The sequence below is a fragment of the Pseudochaenichthys georgianus genome, chromosome 4 (assembly GCF_902827115.2).
Source record: "Pseudochaenichthys georgianus chromosome 4, fPseGeo1.2, whole genome shotgun sequence".
NCBI classification, from domain to species: Eukaryota; Metazoa; Chordata; class Actinopteri; order Perciformes; family Channichthyidae; genus Pseudochaenichthys; species Pseudochaenichthys georgianus.
This window is the reverse complement of record NC_047506.1, coordinates 4,311,981-4,330,063: the sequence shown is the minus strand read 5'-3', so window position 1 is coordinate 4,330,063 and position 18,083 is coordinate 4,311,981. Positions and strand designations below refer to the sequence as shown.

The 18,083-nt window shown below is 45.0% G+C and overlaps 1 protein-coding gene across 3 annotated transcripts in view; it reads left to right on the top strand.

Moving 5' to 3' along the window:
* Positions 1 to 18,083, top strand: part of tle2a (TLE family member 2, transcriptional corepressor a) — a 49,611-nt gene extending 31,528 nt beyond the window's left edge. For 2 of the 3 annotated variants that reach the window (XM_034081374.2, XM_034081373.2), the window contains exons 5-20: positions 1,598 to 1,660; positions 2,260 to 2,334; positions 2,810 to 3,023; positions 3,476 to 3,492; positions 4,385 to 4,480; positions 6,173 to 6,217; positions 7,312 to 7,473; positions 8,563 to 8,689; positions 10,342 to 10,538; positions 10,801 to 10,874; positions 11,377 to 11,626; positions 12,687 to 12,934; positions 14,569 to 14,716; positions 15,301 to 15,451; positions 15,656 to 15,732; positions 16,975 to 18,083. In XM_034081374.2, the coding sequence (XP_033937265.1) occupies positions 1,598 to 1,660; positions 2,260 to 2,334; positions 2,810 to 3,023; positions 3,476 to 3,492; positions 4,385 to 4,480; positions 6,173 to 6,217; positions 7,312 to 7,473; positions 8,563 to 8,689; positions 10,342 to 10,538; positions 10,801 to 10,874; positions 11,377 to 11,626; positions 12,687 to 12,934; positions 14,569 to 14,716; positions 15,301 to 15,451; positions 15,656 to 15,732; positions 16,975 to 17,082 (2,052 nt within the window). In that variant the 3' untranslated portion in view covers positions 17,083 to 18,083. The remainder of the gene's footprint in view (positions 1 to 1,597; positions 1,661 to 2,259; positions 2,335 to 2,809; positions 3,024 to 3,475; positions 3,493 to 4,384; positions 4,481 to 6,172; positions 6,218 to 7,311; positions 7,474 to 8,562; positions 8,690 to 10,341; positions 10,539 to 10,800; positions 10,875 to 11,376; positions 11,627 to 12,686; positions 12,935 to 14,568; positions 14,717 to 15,300; positions 15,452 to 15,655; positions 15,733 to 16,974) is intronic. The other variant, XM_034081375.2, reaches the window with a different exon arrangement.

The window sequence follows — 18,083 nt, the reverse complement described above, 5'->3', positions numbered from 1 at the left end:
TTCTCTTAATCTCCATTTCTTCGCCCGTCCGTCTCTTTCCTCCCCGTTGGTTTCTCTTTCTCTCTGTATGTGTTCCGCTGCTCTCCCTCCTCACCTCCGCCTCCTCACAGACACACAGTCCATGCTGAATTTCACTTTAAATCAGGTCACTGGCTTTCCTGCCGTCTACTCTTTCTTTCTTTCTCTCACTCCGTTCATTTCACCATCTCTATCGCTTTTGTCGCGCCGCTTCTCCCCCCCCAAATCTCGATTCTCCCTCCCCCGCCTTCCTTCTGTTTCTTCTTTCTCCGTCTTATTTCTCCTCTCCCTCCCACATCCTCATTGTCTGTCATTTTCTCAACCCAATCTGCCCTTTTCTTCCTCCTCCTCTTCTTCCTCCGCCTCCTCTTTTAATTTCCCCCTCTTTATCCTCTCTCCCTCAATTGCGCATGTTCTCTCTCTCTCTCTCTCTCTCCCTACCCCACCCCTCCTCACGCTCCTGAAGATGTCATTTAGTAGTTGGAGTTCTCTAACAAGAAATCATTGTGTCTCCCTTGGGGTGGGGGGTGATGGATTCAGAGGAAGGAGGGAGTGGGGGAGGGGAGCATGCTGCCTGGCTGAAAAATGGAGGGTGGAGGGAGAAAAAAAAAGGCGGGGGTGGAAGTTCAGTTCGGCATCAATAAATCACTTACGAGAGAGAATGGGATGGGGAGTGTGTGTTTGTGTATATTTGTATACGCACACACACACACGCGCACACACAGCAGAGTCTAGCTGTCAAGTAGGAAACAGCCTGCGGCCGTAATGATCTTGTCATGATCTCTGCATGCATATCATTACGGTTCTTCACAGCCTCGTTGGGCCTGCCGCTAAACGTGTGTCTGCTCGACGTCACATGACATCGCCTGTAACACCGATAACTGCACGAACACTGGGGAAGAGAAATGGAACGAGGAATGGATGGAAAGAGCGATACATGGAGTTTGATGAAAAGAAAGATGGAAAGAGATGAGGAGTAGGGAGGGAGGGGGGGTGCTGTTGGCTGTGTAGTAGAGCAGATCGAGACAGACACACACAGCAAGAATCACTGACCCCCAGCAGGAAACACACACACACTCAAGCATGCAAAATGCAACCGCACACACAGACGAACCGACATGCAGGGACACATGAGTAACACACACACACACACACACACACACACACACACACACACACACACACACACACACACACACACGTGCACACACAGAGGAAAGATGATGAATCTTCTAACACACACACACACACACACACACACACACACTGTGTGGGCTGGCTGAGGCCGCAGCAGATGCTGTCCATGAATATTTTAGCCAAACTCCCTGGCAGAGTTTCCATTTGCATGGACCAAATGTAAGCAGCTGAAATATTTACCACACCGGCCCTGGGAGAAACAGGCCACGCTGTGTGTGTGTGTGTGTGTGTGTGTGTGTGTGTGTGTGTGTGTGTGTGTGTGTGTGTGTGTGGTTAACCTTTAGGAGTGTGTGTCTCCTTTTGTTCAAGCTCAATCTGGGCTTTGCGGATGTGTGTGTGTTTATTCATCAAAGCAACAGTATCTTCTTCTTGTTTCTTTCAGACGGAGATTGCCAAGCGGTTGAACGTGATCTGTGCTCAGCTCATCCCATTCCTGTCACAGGAGGTGACACACACACACACACACACACACACACACACACACACACACACACACACACACACACACACACACACACACACACACACACACACACACACACACACACACACACACACACACACACACACACACACACCATGGCATGTATACATCACTTCAGGGGACATTACATTGACTTACATGCATTTCCTGGAGACTTATCCTAACCTTAACCAACACATGCCTAATCCTAATCCTAACCCTAATCCTAACCAAGTCTTCACCCTAAAATTAATGATCCCCCTCATGGGGACCTCCAATTTGTCCCCATAAGGGAAGCGAGTCCCCACACGTGACTATGTAAACAGATTTAGGTCCCCACAAGTATAGTAATGCTAGACCACACACACACACACACACACACACACACACACACACACACACACACACACACACACACACACACACACACACACACACACACACACACACACACACACACACACACACACTGTGTACAGTATTCAGCCCATTCTCTCTCCTGTGTGACAGAGCACAAAGAACACATTTTAATTTGATTCTGAACCCACCTGCCTTTACTGACCTTTTGGTTTGTCCCACAGCATCAACAACAGGTGGTCCAGGCCATGGAGCGCGCCAAACAGGTGACCATGGGGGAGCTAAATGCTTCGATAGGGGTACGTGGGCTCCCCCCTCTGCCTCATAGCGGGTGTACCTTATCCCACCATTAATTGAATTTCCTTTCTTTTCCTTTTGTTGAGGCAAACATCCACTTGCCCAGTCTTAAATATACAGACTTATTACTTATACGTGGATGACTATTTTGAATAATTTTTTCTTCAAGTGGCATTACCTGCTACGACTACACAACGGGTCCGAACAAATTTGAGTTTTTCCAAATATTTGATGTGCAAATAGGATTTATAGTTAAATTGACTTTGAATTCTAACTTTTTTTTTGTATTCCCATCACGCTGACTTGGTTACCACTATCTCAGTTTCTGCCCCTTCGTACACATCGCAGCACTTAGTTCCCTCTTCTTCCTACCTCCTTAATCACTTCCTGTTTAGCCTCATTGCTTGCAAGTCACACAAATCTCATCTCGTGTCCTTTATCTCTTTACTTAACTTCTCCCGTTCTTCTTCTCTACAGCAACAGCTCCAGGCCCAGCACCTCTCTCAGCATGCTCAGGGTTTGCCGATGGGCCCTCACCCGTCAGGACTGTCCCACCCCGGGCTGGCGCTGGGGGGGGGGTCCAGCCTGCTGGCGCTGTCTGGCGCTCTGGGGGCTCAGCTGGCTGCCAAAGATGAGCGAGCTCACCTGGAGGCAGCCGCCGCCGCTGCGGCCGCCGCGGAGCACCACAGAGGTACAGCAACACTCTGAAGGATGCTTTACTCGTCTCTCTTTGTCCCTGAAAGTTTAAAACTCTAACGGGGTTACACGTGTGCATTACAACGTACAGATCACAGTGGATCTACAAAGGCACATCATATATTTAGTCACAGCAGGCATCTGGAACTAAACAATATCGTATTTTTACTTTACGATCAAAACAACCTGAACTACACCGAGTAAACACCGCGCTTGGTTCCTGATGATTGGCTTTGAGTGCTTGGCAGGGCACGGGACAGATCTGATCATAACACTCCTCTGGGATGTTTTCCCACCGAGTCATCAGCTGTAGAGTGACGTAAAGTGATGGCAGATAATGATGCATTTCTCTGTGTGTGTGTGTGTGTGTGTGTGTTGTGTTTATGAACTTGCTGTCCTGTGGCCGATTCCTGGATGTGTTGTGGTGCTTCTTCTTGGAATGAGCAGACCGTGAAGCAGGACCAGTGAGTACCACACAATCATTCATATCCAGTACACTCGCACTCTTCCACACAATTGTTCAGCAAATTCCGTCTTCTGTTTTCTATGGCTGTAAAAAACATAAAATAAAGACTCAGAAATCTGATAATTTGTCCATTGTCTTTGTCAATTAGTCAAACAGGAAAATGCGTCACTTTCTTGCACCTTTTATTTAATACTTTTTCCGATTATAATTAAAGGATTTCCTTAGATATTTATTCAATATTTTATATTTATTAAACTATGCTTAAATTCCCGTAAAATAAAGCCTTTTTGAGTTTTATTTAGCGCCAAATGTCCGTATTTGTGACTCTGTATTTCGAGTACAGTTTTGTTCTCGATATGAATTGTATGACGAGTTGATTTTCCTAAATATGTGCAGATTATTTTTCGAAGAATTTACATATCGTTAAATCAACTAATCTTTTCAGCCGATGGACTTCAACTGAGACTTAAATATATGCATACACTGGTGTTCGGTCACTGAAGCCGGACCTTGCGTGGGGATGATTCAGATCTCAGCATTATTTCAACACTGCCTAAAAGTTATGACTGTTATTATTATTTAAACAGCTGTGTATCAGAACACGCTCTCGCTGCTCCCAGTCTTCTCTGAGAACCTGAAGAAAGCTTGAAGCGTTCTCTTTCTCCCTCCTCTCCTCCAGCGAGCCTCCGGTCGATGCCGGCTGATATTCTTCTCTCACATTCATCTCCGCAGCTTATGAGCCTGACATGATTTATGCAGTCCCTCTCACCTCATTATCACCCTCTTCCTCCCTCACTGCCCTCACTCCTTCCTGCCTTCCTCTCCCCCTTTTATTGCTGCTTGCCTCACCATCTTGCTCTCTCTCTCTCTCTCTCTCTCTCCTCCTGCAGAGCTCTCTGTCCAATGGGGATAAGGGTCGGGCGGCAGAATACCTCAGCAACGGCAAGAAGAGGAAAGCTGAGGAGAAGGAGTTCATGACCGACTATGTGAGGCTCTTTCTCCACACTGTTAAATGTTTAAGGACCTGCAGTTCCACCCAACTCTGCCTCCTCAGACCAGGTGTTCCGATGCTGCATACCTCGGATCGGGCTCTTCTTTATGGGCCGTATTTCAAATCACCTGCATCTGCTGCCATCCCTGTATGATTGGCGGTTTTGTGGATAAGCAGACGCGTCGATTGGAGTGTCCCCTGAAGGCAAACAAGCGTATACATGTAGAGAGATCTTAAGACTAGAAACAGGAGCGTGAGAGTCGGGTGTAAATACTCACAGATATTATGTCGGCTTTGACAATAGGGAAGCAAACATTTGAAGGGCTATAAATATGTAAAATATTATTTTAATTTAAGTATTTTGGAGCTGCAGAGATTTCAGCCCTATAAATCATATTCTATAGAATAAGCAACACATGTTTGTTTGATAAAGATCCTCTTGAAGAGGCCCCGTTTGTGTTTTCCCTTCCCTGACAGTACACAGAGGCGCAACAAACAAATATCAACCTGAACATGAGCATAAAAAGGCCCTATTATTATATTCTATTACGATAATGCAGTGGCGAACCGTGTCTATCACAACTGGACCTTCTGTAGACACACACACCCCGCCGCCGCCGCCCGGCGTTATAATGTCCGTCTTTTCACTGAATTGTCGTCTTGAAAAGGTACTCGCAACAATTCTGCAACAACTTCCTCTTCATCTGTTGCACTCGCCATTTCAACGTTAAAAACAATAAAACGGCATGAATTGCTTCGTCGCATTCATCTCTAGATCCTCTGTCTCGAGCCAGTTAACGAGCGGGCCTTCTAGAACACCCTGGAACCGAGGGGAACTCTGAAAGAACACGCCCATTGGCTACACATCAATATATGATTGGTTGATCAAACGTGCGCTCTCATTCAGTGCAACGGCCAGGGCATTCGATCAAGGATGTAGAATACCTTGTTGAAGGATATTCTACCCAGAGACCCAGAACGAGATCTGATTGGTTGCTTTCTTTTCGAACACAAACCCACTGAAATGCGTAGCGTGGTCCGAGAAGGAGAAACAAATCAACGTAACACTGTAATATTACAGATCAACAACACAGATACCATTCTCATTTATTCATTTTATTTATATAATTAACATTTATTAAATCGATGTTTTGTTAGTTTTATCAGAGTGTTCCGGGGTATTCTCTGAACACCTTGAAGGCCCTGACGGTTCGCCACTGCGATAATGAGTTATGATGATTCAATCGCATCGCAGTGGGAACATCCTTCAAAGATATTCACAACTAATTATTTTTTACAAATCTTGCAGTTCTATTCAGTTCTGAAAAGGAATGTTTTTTATTGTGGGACAAATTAATATCTAGTAGCTCTTCAATTCGGGAACACTAGCAATATCAAATGCCAAAGTGCCCTTGAGAGGGTTGTACCTCCCTAAGTTAGACATTTCAAACCACTTACAAACACTTTAACATTTAAAATCTCAAGCTATAAAATGTTAAGATGATCTATTTGATATTCCTCTGTTTGCGATGCAAATAAAAATGTTTAATACAACTTTTTTAAAGGCGTTCACTTTCACACTCACACACCTGTATTTGTGTATGACTGTGTTGTATATTTCTACATGTAATCTACATACATCAGGCTGTAAACAGCGAATATCTAACGTCCCTCTCTGCTCTCACAGGGCAGCGATGCGGATAAGAGTGATGATAATTTGGTGGTGGATGAGGTTAGTATCCGGCCGCCGGCCTTTATCCGCCTCACCTCAGCGCTTTCATCTGCATACATCATGTAAACGCACCTAACGGGAACATCTGAATGATATCAATAATAATAATAATGATGATCCCCCTCCCTCCCTCCCTTCTTCTTCTTCTCCTCTACGCCTGCCCTTATTATTTCACAACTATAAAGTGCATACACACCCTTTGCGCTTCCTACATGTTTATGTACACTCCTGCATGTATGACTTTTATGACTGAATGCAGACGAGACGCATGGCACATTTTATAATACAAAGATGGAAATCATTGTTTTTTGTACTTAAAATGATTGTTTGACTCCCAAATGAATATGTAAGAGTCCATTTTGTATGAGATGACAGTAACTGAGAATGGGCACAGTTCCCCAAAAGCTTTTCCATTGAAGTGTTGGGTGGGTCTCGTCTTCTGGTGCCAGGGATTTATCCTACCTTCTTTTAAAACAGCAAGATGGCATAAGCCGTGAAAGGAGAGGTTCACTGTTTATAAAACAAGCTTCTGTTGCCCTTATAGCACTAAAGCCGACATGTTCTCGCTGTATCATTTTCTTTCAACATTCGTCATTAACGTGCTTCCAAAGGGATGGAGGACAACATCTACAGTCCCTGTTCTCTGCGTGTACAGAAAGCTCCTTTGTGTTTCCACAGACACATTCGAACAGGAAAACATAAATGTCGTACTAAAGAGACAGCCACTTACTTACATTTGACTTTGACTACTGAAGCTGAGCAAGAATTATACCTGTGATAAGCGTAGGAATACTTTTTGGTGAAGTGACATTTGAATACATGAGGAGGTGGTTTGGCACGGTCAGCATGAGCAGGAGTCATTAACGCAAGATTCAGTATTCATTTGTGCAAGTCTGACTTGGAAACATTTAGCACTTCTGAGAAAGGTCACCGTGGTTATCCCAGATAAGAAAAGAGTTGCCACATGAGAATAGAAAGAGACACAGATTGATTCCATGCGACCCGCTGTGTTTCCGGTACTGAAACACTGACTGACTGACGGCCATTGCTTCTTGTTCCTGTCCTGTTTAATGACGTCTGTGTTTTGAATTCAGGACCCCTCGTCCCCCCGCAGTGTGCAGTCCTACTCGTCCAGGGAGAACGGCCTGGACAAGATGCCCCCGTCCCGTAAAGAAGCCCCCCCCCAGGCCAGCCCGGCCTCCCTGGCCTCCTCCAGCAGCGCACCCTCCCCGTCCCGCGGCAAAGAGCCCCCACAGGTACACCGCCACAGCTGTAGGGAGCACAGACATAGAAAGATAAGATAGAAGAGACATATGATACGTGTTATCACTATCTGCAAGGGAAGCTTCTGTGTAGCAGCAACGCAGCGGGAGTCACCGACTCAGGAGGGAGACACGGGGAGAGCTTTGATGTCAAGCACTGATGGTTTATTTGGAGCTTCGGCCGGAGAATTCACAAGACTAGTCCCAGAGCCAGAGGTTATGACTTTACAGTAGAGTTGCCACGTCAATTCTGAAGAACTCTCCCCCAGACCCGTGTGTTTAGCTAGTTCAGAGATAGAACCATAACACCTCTATCAGCTGATCCAACAGGCAGGAACATAGAACCATAACACCTCTATCAGCTGATCCAACAGGCAGGAACATAGAACCATAACACCTCTATCAGCTGATCCAACAGGCAGGAACATAGAACCATAACACCTCTATCAGCTGATCCAACAGGCAGGAACATAGAACCATAACACCTCTATCAGCTGATCCAACAGGCAGGAACATAGAACCATAACACCTCCATCAGCTGATCCAACAGGCAGGAACATAGAACCATAACACCTCCATCAGCTGATCCAACAGGCAGGAACATAGAACCATAACACCTCTATCAGCTGATCCAACAGGCAGGAACAGGGAGGCAGAACACTGAGAGCGCAGCAGCCAAGGTTACAGGTGCGTGCTCAGTCAGGACAGCTTGAACTGATAAACTGGGGCAAAGTTATGGGCCTTGGAAAACATTTCCCCAACACTATCCATGTAGAACATGTGTCATATATGTATGTATCCATCATGGTTCAATGCTTCGACAATGCACGGACGACGGGCGTTAGTTGAAATTGTACAGATAATTATCAGTTTTAGTTTTTTATTACGAAACAATTAGATTTCTTGAGTGCCTGACGTTACTCCAAGCTGGATCAAACTCGACAATAAACTCAAACATATGTACAATCGAGGTCTTGCATCTGGCAGTGTGAAGAATTGCTCAACAGCGCCACCAATGAGCAATTCAAGTTATTCTTGTTTCCGTCTATGTTTAATAACCCTCTTTCTTCTCTCCTGTCCCAGAGGGAGAAGTCCAGCACTCCAGGTATGAAGCCAGGGACCCCCATGTCTCAAGAGTCCAACACCCCGGGGCCCAGCGGACCCCCACAGTTCAGACCTGTCTCCGGCAAGCCTGGTGTCGACCCCATCGGTAAGATCCTCCACGTATATGGCTCTTATTCCCCCAACATCTTCCCTGCCTAATTGATAACTCAGGCTTTGAACTTCACAACCCTAAAGTTAGTTTGAGGTTAAAATATGAATCTTGCCGACAGCACTGGAGACTAAAGGCAAATCCCTCCTGTGCCCCTCCTCCGCAGATGGCATCACCTAGACATATGAATGTACCTCTGCAGAATTGTTATCCTGAACCCCCACACACACACACACACACACACACACACACACACACACACACACACACACACACACACACACACACACACACACACACACACACACACACACACACACACACACACACACACACACACACACACACACACACACACACACACACACACACACACACACACACACACACACACACACACACACACACACACACACACACACACACACAACCAACCATCTGGACTTAATAAGCAGCTGTGGGCAAAAATATTCAGCGCCCCTCACATTTATAAATGGAAAGATTAGGAGAGGTGATGGACTGTGACTGTGAGCGGCTTCATAATGAGCCTCCATCTATTTCACTGTAGCGCTTTTTTCTCCTCGCATCACCTGTTAGAGCACACACACACACACACACATACACACACACACACACACACCATTATGCATGCATATGTACACACTCGCAAATGCAGCTACATGCACAGACCGATGATGTGGGGCGTTTACATGAACACACACACACACACACACACACACACACACACACACACACACACACACACACACACACACACACACACACACACACACACACACACACACACACACACACACACACAGTCTCCCTGCAGGAGGGTGAGGCAGCCAGCAGGGGGCAGTAGTGGTCTTGTGCAGTTTAGTGGCTGAGCTCTTTGTATGGCAGCAGCTCGTCCACAGCCTGTCAGTCACTGTCTCACTCTGAGAGAGTGAGCGGCTGCACAGGGAGTCACTCTCACGTCACCCTCTGCTAAAATGAGGAATAAGTCTACCTTTTTGCTGCTGTAGTATATATTCATATTTCATAGTACATGTATTCTTTCTGATTATGTCTTTTTACTCTATATATGAGGATATCTGCTGTCTATATATATATTTACATTGTATTACATTTGTACTCTATTCCATCTTTTTCAATATTTTATTGCCTGAGAAAACGGCTGCTTTTGGATCAATAAAGTATCTATCTACCGATCTAAAGTTAGCTATCTATCTGCCCCTGAATGTTTTTCATTTTTGTAAAGCCTTGGAATTGCCTTGTGTTGAAAGGTGCTGTATAAATACACTTGCCTTGCCTTAGCTAGTTAGCTAGCATGCGTTAGCTACCCGTGTATCCAACTGCTCCCTGTATTTGGAGACTGAAGTTATCTAAACAACACCCCATAACCTCAGCTGCCTTTTTTATAAATATATATATAAATCTGGATCAAATATATAAATATATATATAAATAATATATGTAACCCTGTAACGTGTCCTTGGGTGTTTTGAAAGGCGCCCCCCAAAATAAATGTATTATTATATATATATCTCTGAATAACTGCCATGTTGTTTCCTGAATCAACACTCTGTTCTCTTAACTGATTGATGATGAACTGACTCTCCCCCCCCCCCCCCATCCTCCTGCAGCTCTGGGTCTGAGGAACACCCTGGCGGTGCAGGGAGCGTACCCTCCGGGGGCGTTTGGCCTCCCCCCGGGGGTGAACGGGGACCTGGGGGGGGCGGCGGGGTACGGGGCCGGCCTCCACCTGGTCTCCCCCCAGATGAACGGAGCGGCAGCAGCAGCAGCCGCCGCCGCCGCCGCAGGATACGGACGCTCCCCTGTGGTGAGCTCCACGCGCTGTCGTCACTCTCATATGCAACACCTCAGTAGATCAGCCCGTCAGAGGACACGGAGGGATCTGTGTGTGCATGGGAGTGTGTGAGAGGCAGAGCAACCAGGAGTAACCTCTTAAAAAGTCTCTAGCTTTAACATGATCTCGTTTCTGATATGATCTCTTTTGTTACGAGTGAACTCTCGCCTCTACATGAACACCGGGATCTTTTGAGGTGTTTTTTCTCACGTTAGATGATCTCTTTCTCCGACAGGTGGGCTATGAGTCTCCACACCCGCACATGAGGGGGCTTCCTGCCAGCCTGCAGTCAGCCGCCGCTGGGAAACCGTGAGTTTCCTCCATCAATACATCTTCACCTGTTCACTGTAAACTCAAGTTCTGCTCCGGTTACAACAACACAAGAAAGGAAAACAAAGCATTAGGTTGAAGCGGAAAGTCAGAAGAAAACTATTTAAATAAAGCGTTGAAAAGTTTGCTACTTGAAAGCACTTCAGTGTCTGGTCCCCTTCCCTCCGTTCTCTGGGGTATCTCTGTTGCCTCTGCAGAGGAGCGGCTGATGCAGGCAAAGTGACGTCAGGGTAATGTGCAGAGCCGCTTCAAGAGACTGTCCATATGTCATTATTAAATGTCAGGTTTGAGTCACTCACCCCCGTCTGTCGAGTGTTTCTCTGTTGATAATGAAGTTAGAGGAGACGACGTCTAGACACACGAGTTCTGTATTCTTAAATTGTCCCCATGTTATTCTTTTAGTTTAAACAACCCCTGCATCTTAGGAAGTTTTAGTCTGCAGCTTTTATTTTGGTATTCATAATTTTCTGTTTCTCCGCAGAGCCTACTCGTTCCATGTGAGCGCAGACGGCCAGATGCAGCCGGTTCCCTTCCCCCCCGACGCCCTGCTGGGCCCGGGGATCCCTCGGCACGCCCGTCAGATCCACACCCTGAACCACGGAGAGGTGGTGTGTGCCGTCACCATCAGCACCTCCACCCGCCACGTCTACACCGGAGGAAAGGGCTGCGTGAAGGTGTGGGACATCAGCCAGCCGGGGAGCAAGAGCCCCATGGCCCAGCTGGACTGTCTGGTGAGGAGACACTTGCATCTGTTGTCCATCGTGTGTCTAACAGAGATGTACAAGTACACGCATCCTTTACTCAAGTAAAAGTACAGATACTCGTGTTTAAAAATACTCTGGTGGAAGTACTGACTAAACTTCTTTACTCAAGTAAAATTAGAGAGGGCTTTGAAATGTACTTCAGTAAAAAGTACCCATAGCTAGCAGCTGCATTAAAGAGTACCTGACCTCCCTTTATATTAATAGAACAATAATGTCATTGTTAGCAAATGAATGTTTCCATGCCGACCAACGGCAACATGACAACGTTTCCATTGGTCCCTCTTCTTTAGAGAAGACCAGGAAATGATGAATACACGGATCGTGTTCAAATCAATAGGCACGCAATGACTCTAAATAATAATGATCACGCACCAAACACACATTCAGACTAAAGGAACCAGCTGTTTGGGAAATGAGAGAAGTAGAAAGTACAGGTATTTGAGTTCAACATGTAAGAAGTAGAAAGTACAGGTATTTGAGTTCAACATGTAAGAAGTAGAAAGTACAGGTATTTGAGTTCAACATGTAAGAAGTAGAAAGTACAGGTATTTGAGTTCAACATGTAAGAAGTAGAAAGTACAGGTATTCGTGTTCAACATGTAAGAAGTAGAAAGTACAGGTATTTGTGTTCAACATGTAAGAAGTAGAAAGTACAGGTATTCGTGTTCAACATGTAAGAAGTAGAAAGTACAGGTATTTGTGTTCAACATGTAAGAAGTAGAAAGTCGTCAGAAAAATAAGTAGTGGAGTAAAGTACTGATACCAGAAACATGTACTTAAGTACAGTAACAAAGTATTTGTACTCCCTACTTCCCTCCTCTGAAGTCTACTAATGCTGCTTTATGCTGCTCACACGATGAGGATGAATCCCCTTTGAGTTCTTGTCCTAAATCCAGACCCGGCCGCCTCTTGATTTATTGTTCTTCCTCAGTAGCAGCGCGGTTAACTCCGAATCCCTTTGTCCTCCGTTACCGAGCGCTGCAACATATATTACTGGATATAAATGTTTATGTTTTTGTCCCATCAGAACAGGGATAACTACATCCGCTCCTGCAAGCTGCTCTCAGACGGACGGACCCTGATCGTGGGGGGGGAGGCCAGCACGCTGTCCATCTGGGACTTGGCCACGCCCACTCCTCGCATCAAGGCGGAGCTGACGTCGTCGGCGCCCGCCTGCTACGCTCTGGCCATCTCCCCCGACAACAAGGTCTGCTTCTCCTGCTGCAGCGACGGGAACATCGTGGTCTGGGACCTCCACAACCAGACGCTGGTCAGGTGAGAGGGGGGGGAGGAAGTACTCGAGTATTTGTCGTAGAAGTAGGAACACTACAGTGGAAATGATGAAGTAACATTTCCGCCTCAAAATCTCGTTCAAGTAAATACCAAAAGGAAAAGTACAACATGTCCCGAATCATTCCAAGTTGTTCTTAGTAAAGGTGGGGTTTATCTGAATGACTTGTTATCCTGCTAGGTATCCTAACCTCTAATAATATATCATAATTCATTAGTTTATTTATATTTGATGTTAGTAATCTAAATTGTAGCTAGTAAAATAAGATGTCAAATGAATGTAGTAAAAAGTACAGCATTTGGCTCAAACATGTAGTGAAGTGAAAATATAAAGTAGCATAAAATGAAAATACTAGTTCAATTATTGAGTAAATGTACTTGATTACATGCCACCACTTGGTAAGAGGAGGAGTTTGAGTAAACGCCATGGCAACTGGTCAAATAGCCGGACTCTGTTAGTCACGTGAGAGGAGGAGGAGGAAGTAAAGAGAGGAGAGAGTGATGGGGGAGGACGAGAGGCAACGGAGTGGGAAATGAGAAAATGGAGGCGACTGCACAGAGAAGAAAAATAATTTGTGAAACATCTACGCTGTCCATCATAAAGTAGAGAGGGAAGAGCAAACTGTCGATGTGCAACAAGAGACAAGATCAGAGGAGGCGGAGCTACAGGTGTGTTCCAATCCACTTAGTGTGTCCGCATTAAGACTTTTGAATACATGTATGAACATGGTGGTCTCCTTACAAAGACCCAATGGAGTTATTAACCACAGGGTTATTAACAATAAGTTATAAATAGATAATATAATAAATTAACTTGCTGTCGAGTTAATCCCGTTAATAAGAGTATTTTGTGGTGAGCTTAAAGTGTAACGAAACACTTTCATGTGACGCGTTGCTACAGTTACTCAGGCATTAGTCTCGGCTTGTTGATCAGTGTCTTTAAAAGACCTCAAATCAGGCTACTGGAAAAGGACATCGCCAAGCATGCTTTGAAGAATAAAGAGTCTTTGTGAAAGGAAGGAAGGACCCTGGCTTTATTAAATAAAACAATAAAGTATTAAGGCGTGTGCAGAGATGAGACTGAGTGGCCAGTGGAGTCCAGAGGTGTGTGTCTTTGTGAGTGTCTCTAAAGTGTGTGTGTCTTTGTGAGTGTGTCTCTAAAGTGTGTGTGTTTCTTTGTGAGTGTGTCTCTAAAGTGTGTGTGTGTGTGTGTGTGTCTTTGTGAGTGTGTCTCTAAAGTGTGTGTCTTTCTGAGTGTGTCTCTAAAGTTTGTATGTGTGTGTCTTTGTGAGTGTGTCTCTAAAGTTTGTGAGTGTGTCTCTAAAGTTTGTGAGTGTGTCTCTAAAGTTTGTGAGTGTGTCTCTAAAGTTTGTGTGTATCTTTGTGAGCGTGTCTCTAAAGTGTGTGTGTGTGTGTCTTTGTGAGTGTCTCTAAAGTTTGTGTCTTTCTGAACGTGTATCTTTGTGAGTGTGTCTCTAAAGTTTGTGTGTCTTTGTGAGTGTGTCTCTAAAGTGTGTGTGTTTCTTTGTGAGTGTGTCTCTAAAGTGTGTGTCTTTGTGAGTGTGTCTCTAAAGTGTGTCTCTAAAGTGTGTGTGTGTGTGTGTGTCTCCGCTCTGCAGGCAGTTCCAGGGCCACACGGACGGAGCGAGCTGCATCGACATCTCCAACGACGGCACCAAGCTGTGGACGGGGGGGCTGGACAACACGGTCCGCTGCTGGGACCTCCGGGAGGGACGGCAGCTGCAGCAGCACGACTTCACCTCGCAGGTACACACACACACACACACACACACACACACACACACACACACACACACACACACACACACACACACACACACACACACACACACTAAACTCCGAGTATATATACATGTTACTCAATGTACGCTTCCAACATGAGAGTAACAAAGGTGTCCCAGCTGTAGCTGTGAACGTGACAGGATGTGTGATGACCCAGAAGAGCATCCGGACTGTTTGAGGCATGTGATAGCTATGTGATTAACATGATGACTCAGCCTCTATGGAGAGAGACATATGGCAAGCATGCTCATTTCTGAAGTAAACATTGAATACTGCTTTCTACTCTTCTTGTGACTGTGTGACTCCCTCTCTTGGAGATCAGCGTGTGAAGGACGCTGCTCAGGAACTAGCTGATGCTCTGTATGTGATGACTCCGTTCTGGAGAGGATCACAGATACGTGTTTCCTGAGATTGAAGCTCAAGCCGGGGACGAGTGATATCTTTCTAACTGTTTACATATAAATCTGACTCGCTGCAGTCCAGACACGCTGCCTATGATTTGTTCCCGCTCTCATCTCCTCATTTCTCCCCCCCCCCTCCCCCTCCAGATCTTCTCTCTGGGTTACTGTCCGACAGGCGAGTGGCTGGCTGTGGGAATGGAGAGCAGCAACGTGGAAGTCCTGCATGTCTCCAAACCTGACAAGTACCAGCTGCACCTCCACGAGAGCTGTGTTCTCTCTCTCAAGTTCGCCTACTGCGGTACGTACACACACACACTACACACACACCTCACACACACTACACACACACCTCACACACTCCCTGACCAGGGGAGCAGAACAAACCCTCTGCGTCTCTTATTATTCAGAAACAGTATCTTCCTTTTCACCGCTCCATTCTTCTTTATATCTCACCTCCCCTGAGACTTTATCTGTCGGTGTGTGTGTGCGTTTCGTCCTGTAGGTAAATGGTTCGTGAGCACAGGCAAAGATAACCTCCTGAACGCATGGCGGACACCTTATGGATCCAGCATATTCCAGGTAAGCCATCAAACACCTGGCGTCATGTTCAGCTCTCAGGATTCTATGTTCAGAAAAGGTTCAATTCAAGATTGAAAGGTTTCGTTGTCATGGGCACATGAGCTACAGTGAACTAATGGCAATGAAAATGGTGTCCTCCACAATGCAACGTATAATAAAATATAAATCAAAAATAGTGCAAGAAGTCTAAATACACGTAAATAGAATATATACAAGAACAGAATGTAAAATTAATTATTGTACCTTAAGACGAAATTAAATACGGTTTATTACGGTGATAACTATTTAGATAAATAAGTAAATTGCAAGATGACAAACAGATGAATGTTTATCGAGGCACTTAACAGAGCGCAGGTGTTTAGCAGTCTTATTGCATTATTAAAATGACTACGTAGGACGGTGACGTGATGAGATGGTGAGAAATGGTGTTTTCTTGCCAAAAAACTATTCAGATATAAATACTTTAAAATGTGTATATAGGTTATTTTGAGACAAACACATGACTAATTCACTGTTTGTACATCTAATCTGCCTGCAAACAATGCAGTTATAAAGTATAACAAATGTAATTTAAAGGGGACCTATTATTCAAAATGCACTTTTTGATGTCTTTTATACATAAATGTGTCCCCTTGTCGGGAACTCACGCAGCGTCAGAAAATAAAACCCTCTCTCTTTTCCTCCGTGCGTGGACCCACGGCCCTATCAGAAAGTTTATCGGAATCAATACCCGGCGTGTTTTGGACGTAATATGGCTTTTGTTTACATTAGCATCGCTAACACTCAGAGCTAACCTGTACCGGAGAGCATGTCTGTGAAGAAGTAAAAAGGTTGTGGTATAACCGGCAAGAGAGAAAGCCTTTGAGCTCCAAACTGTTTCAGAGAGAATCCTTGATGTGTTTTTGGCGTTTCATCGCCGCAGCATTTAGTTTAGCTTTTTTGTTTTTAAAGCTTTATCCCCTGAATCAGCACTTTTGAAACAGGAAGTGAAATAGAGGGATATGAGGCGTGGCTAGAATGGGTGATCTTTGGTATTTTGAGCAAAACACTTCATATACATGTTTTTTATATATCTCGAGACCTATGCTATTGCCTAAAAATAGCATGATGGGTGACCTTTAATGTTCCTATTGGAGGTTTATTTTGAGACACTAAGCGATTATTTTTGACTGGATTAATGTGAATATGTGTCACTGTGTCCAGAAACGTGGCTGTAGCTAACATTCCTTCCTCTCTGTCCAGTCTAAGGAGTCTTCGTCGGTCCTCAGCTGTGACATCTCTCCTGACGATCAGTTCATCGTCACCGGCTCCGGGGACAAGAAGGCTACAGTCTACGAAGTTATCTACTGATCTCTGATTGGCTGAAAAAAAAACTAATAATCAGGGGGCGGGGCTGAGGCTCCCTCCTGCACCAATGACTGTACAGAGCTTCGGTGGCATGGAAAACAAGAGACACTCAACTCGTACTTTGTTGTTTTGTTTACGTTTGTGAAAGAAATGAGAAAGAGAAGCAAAGGGGGCACAAAGTCACATCTCTGGAAAAAAACAAACTCTGTTTTTAATGCTCTGAGAACGCTGGTTAGTCTATAGCTGCGCAAAATGTGGGATTCCTCCAAAGAACTTTTGCTTTTGTTCCTTTTTTTTGTTCCTTTTTTTAACAAAATAAAACCTCTGTAGTGAACAAGAAATTAGCAACAAAAAAAATCTTATTTTTTTAGCCTTTGAATTTTTCGCACACAGTTGGACTGCATCAAGTGGAAGAAGACAGATGTGTGGCTGAGGAGGGGGGGGAAGGGTTCAGGGGCTTAATGGAAAAATACTATCCATATCTGTGCTGTGTAAAGAGTCCCATCCTGGGTCAGCTTGGCCCGGTCCGGATACGTGCCGCTCCTCGGGGCAGCAGATGTGTGGCAGATGTGAAGATGGCGTGCTCTGAGGTTCCAGCTACATGTATTTTCTCTCCTGGCTAAGTTTCATGAGCAGCAACATGATTGTATCATCTCCAGTACTCACAAGACAGCACAGGGCTTCTTCTCAAGTCTCCTGAGGGTTTGTCTTTGTTCCTTTTCCGTCTTTATCAAACAACAAAGCCAGAATTATTGTGGAAATATGTTTAGGGAAAACCAGCCTGAAACCGGAAGCCACGACCCTGAAGACAGAAGTGAGTTCAAACCGCTCACAGGAGGTGAACTATATACTCGTTTGGGCCTCTCTGTCATCGAAACACTCAACATTAAATGGGTTTTTTAAATGTATTTGTTAGGGTACATATAAGGCAGACAGGTATTTTCACAACTGCATCATGAACCTTGCTATATATGGACATGTAAATAAAGTTCTCTAAAGGCAAA